This window comes from Solanum stenotomum, chromosome 3 (assembly GCF_019186545.1).
Source record: "Solanum stenotomum isolate F172 chromosome 3, ASM1918654v1, whole genome shotgun sequence".
In the NCBI taxonomy this organism is placed as follows: Eukaryota; Viridiplantae; Streptophyta; class Magnoliopsida; order Solanales; family Solanaceae; genus Solanum; species Solanum stenotomum.
This window is the reverse complement of record NC_064284.1, coordinates 11,510,963-11,519,735: the sequence shown is the minus strand read 5'-3', so window position 1 is coordinate 11,519,735 and position 8,773 is coordinate 11,510,963. Positions and strand designations below refer to the sequence as shown.

The 8,773-nt window shown below is 30.2% G+C and overlaps 1 protein-coding gene across 1 annotated transcript; it reads left to right on the top strand.

Moving 5' to 3' along the window:
• The first annotated feature begins 6,752 nt into the window (after nt 1-6,752).
• LOC125860832 (adenine/guanine permease AZG2) lies at nt 6,753-8,668 on the top strand. Its single transcript, XM_049540861.1, has one exon. It carries the CDS (start codon nt 6,858-6,860, stop codon nt 8,475-8,477), a length of 1,620 nt encoding a protein of 539 aa, XP_049396818.1. The 5' UTR covers nt 6,753-6,857; the 3' UTR covers nt 8,478-8,668.
• The last annotated feature ends 105 nt before the right edge of the window (nt 8,669-8,773 follow it).

Below are 8,773 nucleotides of genomic sequence, written 5' to 3'. Positions count from 1 at the left end.
TATCTATTTTATTGTCTAGCTCATTTATATTCTGACAATTATCATGAACCAACAATAATGTGTTCTTATACTTACTTCTCTTTATTCTCCTTTCACTATTTTTTATTCTTTCATTATTGATATTGTGAAGTCTCTCAAATGTTCAAACATTCTACTTTATGTAAAATCTATTGTTGTGTGTTTATAAAAAGATCAAATTTATTTTTGGCGTCTTATTCAAATTTAAAGCAGTAAAACTAATGAACACTATTTTAATATTATTTATCAACTTATCAAATTCATCGCAATACTATTTTAATATCATCATATTTTTAAAACTTTTGAGTCATGTTTTATTATTTTAACTTTATATTACATAATTTTCATTGAAAATTTACATTATTTGCATTCTTACTCTAGACCTCATTTGTAGAATTACACTAAATATGTTATAATTATTCAATTTATATTTGTCAACTAAAAACAATAGGGCCTCTTTATAAAATTTGACTTTAGCCCCCAAACTTATTGAGACGGCAATGTCCCCACCTCATAGTGATTTGCTATATATATATATATATATATATAATTGCTCTTGCCAAAGGGAGATCTAGGATTTCGAAATCCTATACACACCACTTAAAAAAGAAGAGAAATTGAATATATTATATGAAAGTTAATTCTTATTCTTCTAGATAAATAACTCAACATTCAGTCAAATGCATTATTCAGCGCTTTGTTAGCATGGGTGCCAATAAAACAATATGAGATCAATTTTAGATATTCACGTGTATCTCTATTTTTAAAGTAGATCCACCCCTCGTTTTTAAAACAATATTTATTTTCTTACGCATCAAATACTAATAAATAAATAAATAAAATAAAATATGTATTTTAAACATTTTAAACATTTTCCTGCCAAACACACAGTATAAAATCTTTTTAGCCTTAATTGGTGGATTGGGAGGACTTCGAAAGTGGACTTGTACCTAATAATCTTGAGAATATAATGGTGTAATTATACATTAATTTTTTTTTCATGAAATCAAAATCCAAAAGCCAAAAAAAGATTGTTAAAGTCTAAACCTATTTAGCTTTAGAGATTCAGATAGGCACTTTTGAGCTTGTATTAGGTTTAAAACGTCAAACAAGTCCAAATTAATCTCCTAACGTGTCTGCCACTGTCTAAATTGCCTTTTACATGTTATTAGTGGGATTTTAAAGTTAAGTGCCCAATAGTCAATCGTTGTTTCATAAGCTTCTTGAGGAATTAGAAGCTAATTACATCACAAATAACGAGTTCGACAGAATTCAATAGCTTTGATTCAAATTTTATAGTTATATTAAAAATACACTTAATTGGTATTATTAGTTGGCTGTTTTTATTGTACATGAAACACAAGCTCATAAATGAAATTTGTATTTAGAAATCCACTTTATATATATATATATATATAAATAATTTGTCCAAAATTTAATAAATCACATTTTTAGAATTCACAACTCATAAACTCTTTGCCTCTCATACACATTGTCCATGAGAAATTAATGATATCATGACATGTATCCATTTCTCACTTAGCTCTGTCACTAATGAAATCAACCATTTGAATATATTAAGACGTAGGAAAAACATATGAAATATAGTTTAGTAAGAGAGCTTGTCCACATCTTTATCCTAATAATGAAAATTCGAATTCCACTATACTCCTCCCCCAATCCCCTTGCCCCCACCCAAAAAAAGACATAGAAACAAAATTTATAGCACAAAATGGATCTAGTAAAGAATTTGTTCATGTCTTTTCATAGCCAATCTTTTAGATGTCAAGACAAATTTGGAAGAATGCAAGTAGTTAAAAGCTTTTAGATGTCATTTCACACCTTTATTTCTTTTACCTTTATCATTAACAAGTGAAATGCCCTTGCGAAGTAATTAATGGAGTTAAATTTATTTTTTTCAATTATAAATTAATTTTTTTTAGCAGTTTACTTTTCCTAGTGCTGTTTAAAGGCCACTTTTTTTTCTTCCTTTATGAGTATCTTTTTACTACTATTAAATGACCGTCCAATACTCCAATTTCCACTTATAAGAAAGTCCTTAATTAATAAGTAATAGAGACAAATTATATGCAATGTCGTTGTCTTTTCCTTTTGAAGAAGGGTATGTTCAAGCTCACATAGTTGTTCCGATTATATCCCAAATTTTCTAGCAATAAATAAAGTAATGGGAAATTACGCAGTTAAGCAAATTTATATTACTTAATTAGTCATCATAATTATAATTTACTATAATTACCACTTGTGACTAATATTAATCATTAATTACGTGGGTTGACTTCGAATTTGTATAATTAGTCACGTTTGTATAATTCACCATATTTATATAATTCGTAAATAACAATTCTTCATTTGATTTGTATTTGTATATGATGGTTTGTATTTGTATATCACAATGATTTCCGTTGGTTTTTCAGTTTTATCACCATATACATTCAATCTTTTTGTGTATAACTTTTTAAAATTTGTATAAACGTGTTCAAATTTCGTATAATATAATTTATATAATGTAATTTGTATAATATAATTTGTATAAATGTTTAAAGTTCATATGTTTGTGTTTGTATCAATTCATTATTTCAAATTTTATCATATTTGTATAATTTCAGACTTTATATTACTCAATTATACATAAACATGTGAATTATACAAACGAGATGTGAATTATACAAATTATTTCCCTCTCTCGCTCGCCTCTCTCCTCCCTCTCCCAATCTCGCTCGCCTCTCTCCCCCCCTCCCAATCTCGCTCGCCAGATATACAAACATATATATGTATACCAGTTACATTTATACAATTATCTAACCGATATACATATACAATTCATCTCTCTCCCAATCTCTGCCCTCTCTCGCTTGCCTCTCTCCTCTCTCTCCCAATCTCGCTCGCCACTCTCCTTCCTATAACATGAAGCTACGAATCGTAATTAACAAACTATAGATATATAACGTAATTAAACTATTTTTGAGTAGCTATATGCGAAAGTTCTCCTATAATACTCCTTTTTTTCTTTTTAGTTGTTATGTTGTGCTTTTCGTGAGTCAATTTGACTAATTTTTAAGGCTAAACTAGATTATATTAATTCAATATTTTAAAATAAAATTTTAGATATTCAAAAACTATACATAAAGTATTATAAATTGCAATATTTGTCATAACAATATGATGAAAAAATGCATCTTAAAATGTTAGTCAAAATTTGTATGATTTGACTCTAAAAAAAAATTATGATAACTAAAAAGGAACGGAAGAAGTATAAACATTCAGAAGAGTCACTGATTTAGGACAATGCAGTTAAGGATATGAAGTTTTTTTTCTTGACAGATTTTAGCGTATGAAAAAAATTAATTTGTCTGTTTAACATTTTTCAGTGTACCAAAAAAGTTAACTTCTATGGCATGTCTGTTAATTACCATTTTAGCATTACCCTTATCATAAAAGTAATTATTTGTAATTACCTTGAGCGATTTGATTGTCCAAATATTTTTAGAGCATAGAACTAATTTATTTATTATTTAACAAAAGTTCATGTTGAAAATATATCATTTTAACCATTGGGAAAGAAATTAAAAGAAGTTTATGCTTTCTACCTACTCTCATTATTAATGAGTATTAATTATGTGTGGATATTATTTTAGATTGGTCAGAGATTGGATAAAGATTTTCCATAAATATTTAGAAGGGAATGAAATCTTTGAATGAAGATTGATGTAATATACTTATGAATTAAAAATCTTCTGGGACATAGTATGAAAGTAAACATATTGTGTGTTTGGTTTAGAAACAAAAGGCCATACACCATGTTTGGTGGACAAATATGAACCTGATAAATTCATAATGAGTTGGTTCATTATATATATTTTGACTATTTTGTTTGTCCTTTTTGGCCTCAATAAAAGTCCATTAGTTCATGATGTGGTACCAAACTCATTTGCCTAACTATGATGATCTCATCAATATTCTTTGTTTCATCATACTAGCATATTATATTCTTGGGAAAACGGATAAATATATCCGGAACTATCGTAAATGGTATACAGATACCCTTCGTCATATTTTTGGGATATTTGTGCCCCTACCGTCCAAAAACTAGAGCATATATACCATTTATACTAACAGACATACACGTGTCATAATCTTATCCATCGACCCGACATTTATTAAATATTGGATCGACGGATAAGATTGCGCCACGTGTCCCTATTTAGTCTTCCATTAGAGTTAAGGGCATATATGCTCTAGTTTTTGGATGGCAAGGGCACCAATGTCCCAAAAGTATGACGGAGGGTATCTGCATACCATTTACGATAGTTCGAGGGTATATTTGTCCTTTTTCTCTATATTCTTTTTCAAAATAAATAATATTCAACAACAACAATAACAATAATATATTCTGTTAAACCCCACACGTGAATTAGTTTGCAAATGATAGAATATATACAAATCTTACCTCTATCTCGTGAAGACAAAGAAGTTATTTCTGAAACTCTTTCAGCTCATGTGCAGCGAATCCAAATAGTCGTTAAAAGAAATATACGAAAGTAAAGTTCAATCTAAATACTTTCATCACAAATATTATAAATTACCAACTTTGTGTAATCGGGTTCCTAATCAAATATATTTATTCGTCCTTTAAGGTATACAACATATGCATACACGATTTTCCCGTTATATAATCACACAAGACTTGTACAACACGATGAAATAAAAATTACAATTTACCAATCGAAGGATTAATGTTTTTAAAGACACACATATATATAGGGAATCAAATCATTATACCTTTCTCATTATGTAAAATTAATTGTGATAATTATCCAACTAGCTAGTCAAAGATCTTTCTTGGGTTTGAACTCATATTGTGTCAGATTCTATAATTACTAGCAATTTCTCCATAAGAATCTTGTAAACTACAAGACAACAGTCAAGTCAACAAGACTCTAGTTTGATATTGTAAAATCCCATTACATTTTCATATTATAGAGACACATATAGTATTTAATTTTTATGAATATTATTCAAACCTTTAAGACGCTTATTATTGAATCCGTTGTATTTTTAAAATTATAACTACAAACCCACTATAAATTTCTTGAATTTTAGTTGAGTTTAATATATAATTTAAGTTTCACAATTTTATATAAAAAATACTGAATTCAAATAAACCCGATTTCACGTGTCCCACCATTACATTCACCTCTGTCGATGTATATGCGTTGAATAAAAAACTGGTGCGTGTGTCTGGTGGGGTGGGGCGTTAGTACCATAACAATCATACTAACCCACTAAAAACAACCCAGCTCCTTAAAAGGCATGAGTTTTATTACTTTTTGTTCTATAATGACCACATAACAACTACTCTTTCTCTCTCAATTTATATATAATAATTGGAATTTAGAGAATTAAAGAGAAAAAAGATTGTGCATTTCAAATTGTTAATTTTTACAAGGGAAATGAGTTTGATATACCTTCATTATAAAAGTGGCTCACATATGTCCTATCATTATAAAACTGGCTCATATATATCCCTTACTATTCCAAAAGTGTCTCACATATACCCACCATTACAAAAGTGATAAAATTAATTTAAATTTTTTTAAATATTTTTAAAAAAATCATATATTTGGTCTTTTTCACAAATACATTATTTTTTGAGTTTATTATTCTTATTTCATTTTAGTGAATGGAAAATAGGAGAAAATTTAAAACTATTTTTTGTGGCTATAACATCTATAATAAATTTTATAAGAAAATAAGTGAAAAGAATAAATTTGACCATCAAAGTAATAAATTCAAATTAGCCGTTGAATTAAAAAAGTAAAAAAAAAAACCTTGTGAGAAGGAAAAAATAGAGAATTTTTCGCAAATAACTACTATAATAAACTTAATTATGCTCTATAACTATAGTTTGTATATTTACGGGCTATATCTACAGTTTAAGCTGTCTCGTTTGTAAAATTCGCGGGTGAGTGTATAATTCACAGGTACGTTTATGTAATTAAGTTATTTTTGTATGAACTCGAAATAACAAATTTATACAAACACAAACATCTGAACTTTAAACAGTTATACAAATTATATTATACAAAATTACATTATGCAAAAGTTATACAAATTTCTGAATTATACAAACGTGCAAATTATACAAACTCAAAATCCCAATCCACGTAATTATCATTAATGTTGGTCGCGAGTGATAATTAACTAAAACTATAGCTATGATGACTAATTAACTAGTATATGTTTGCCTAACCGTGTAATTTTCCTTTAAAAGAATATACCCCTACATGGATTATTTTTTGATAAAAAATTAATAAAAAATATTTTTAAAATATTTTTTTTCACTTCCGCTAGAGAAAATGGTGTGTGAGTTATTTATATAACAATAATGATATATATGTGCCACTTTCAAAACGGAGGTATATCAATTCTAAAAAATGATAAAGTTAAGGAGTATATTAAACTCTTTTCTCCTTTTTATAATGACATAATATATAAATATATCATTTAAGTTGATCTCATTTAACATTTATGTTCTCTCATTTTAAATGTACACTAATAAGCAATTAATCTGATATAACATCAAACAAATATACATGCGTCGTACTCATACTTATATTATAGTGTAATTTTATAATAATAATAATAATCATATTATTACTATAAAAGACCCACACTGATTCATTCTTCAGATTACTACAATTCCACACTGCATTAAATTCTTTTACCTCTTTTCAGTTTTCTCATCATCTTATAAATATATTCCAATCCCCTGTTTACCTTCAAAGCAACAAAACAGAGAAAAAGATAAACTAAAAAACATGGAGGAAAAGCTCTGTGCAGCTGGTTCTTTTACTAAAATGGCAAAATCTCTGAACAAAATGGAGATGAAAGTAAATGAAGCAATTTCAAAGAGCAGAATCGGTAAATACTTCAAATTGGAATCTCGAAAAAGCTCTTTCACTAAAGAGTTTCGTGCTGGTACCGCTACGTTTCTTACGATGGCTTATATAATTACCGTCAACGCCAGCGTTTTATCGGATTCCGGTGGAACTTGCTCAGTCTCCGACTGCACTTTTCCGGCGAACCAAACGCATGCAACTCCAGATTGCGTGCTCAATAACGAAGGTTACGAAAAGTGTGTTGCGAAAATGAGAAGTGATCTTATTGTGGCTACTGCTTTAGCTTCTATGATTGGGTCATTTGCTATGGGCTTATTGGCGAATCTTCCTTTGGGCTTAGCTCCAGGTATGGGCCCAAATGCTTATTTAGCTTATAATTTAGTGGGCTTTCATGGGTCTGGAAAAATGTCATATCAGACTGTTATGGCAATTTTCTTAGTTGAAGGCTGTGCATTTTTAGCAATAGCTGTATTTGGGCTTCGTGGGAGGATAGCTCGGTTTATTCCTCAGCCCGTTAGGTTAGCTTGTGCGGCTGGGATTGGGCTTTTTATTGCATTTGTGGGCTTACAAGCCCATCAAGGTGTGGGCTTAGTTGGCCCAGATTCATCTACCTTGATCACTCTTACTGCTTGCACCAGTACAAATCCGGTGACCGGAGAATGCACCGGCGGGAAGATGCAGAGTGCAACTTTCTGGTTAGGTTCAGTTGGGTTTATAATAATGTGTTATGGATTAATGAAGGAGATTAAAGGGAGTATGATATACGGTATTCTCTTTGTGACGTTAATTTCATGGATTAGGAATACTGCTGTTACGGTTTTTCCTAATACTCCATCTGGTAATTCAAGCTATGAGTATTTCAAAAAAGTGGTGGATTTTCATAAAATTGAGTCTACAGCTGGAGCTCTAGATTTTACGCATTTCAACAGTGGTGAAGTGTGGATAGCTTTAATAACATTGTTATACATAGATGTATTAGCTTCAACAGGTACATTGTATACAATGGCTGAAATTGGGGGATTTGTGAATGAAGACGGAGAATTTGAAGGTGAATATACCGCGTATATGGTTGATGCAGGATCAACTATAGTTGCATCAACTCTAGGAGTTTCACCTGTAGCTACATTTGTAGAATCATCAGCTGGGATCAGAGAAGGTGGAAGGACAGGAATAACGGCGATCGTCGTTGGGTTTTATTTCCTCTTGTCTTTGTTCTTCACACCTTTGATTGCTAGTGTGCCACCATGGGCTATAGGTCCATCTTTGGTTATAGTTGGGGTGTTGATGATGAAAGTTGTTAAGGATATTGATTGGAATAATATTAAGCATGCAGTGCCTGCATTTGTGACTATGGTGTTAATGCCTTTGACATACTCAATTGCCAATGGTATTATTGGTGGAATTGGTGTGTATATTGCTCTAAGTGTGTATGACAACATTGTGAGTTGGGTAAAGTGGTTGATGAGGATGAAAAAAATGGTGGTGAAAGAACAAAATCAGGTGTCAGCTACTGCAGATCAGAGTATTGAAGTAGTTTGATATTTTCATCGTTCATCGATGCTAGTTCATCGTTTGGGTTGGACGTAGTTTTTTTTAAAAAAATTTCATGTAGTGACAGTAGATGCACAAGCCACCGTGATAGGGAAGGTGTTATAGAAGGACCTTTCAAGGGCGCTTGTGCATTTTTGAACTGTGGTATTTCGATATAAATATAATGTTGCTTTTTCTTATCATTTGTGTTATTTCACTTTATAGGATAGAGTCTCCATGCATATGAGTTATCGAAGAAAAAAAAAACATAAATCCTAACGAGCAATTCATGGTTCTTTGCAATT

What these genes read in the sequence shown, in the direction of transcription:
- LOC125860832 (XM_049540861.1), top strand. Translation starts at nt 6,858, where the DNA reads ATGGAGGAAAAGCTCTGTGCAGCTGGTTCTTTTACTAAAATGGCAAAA.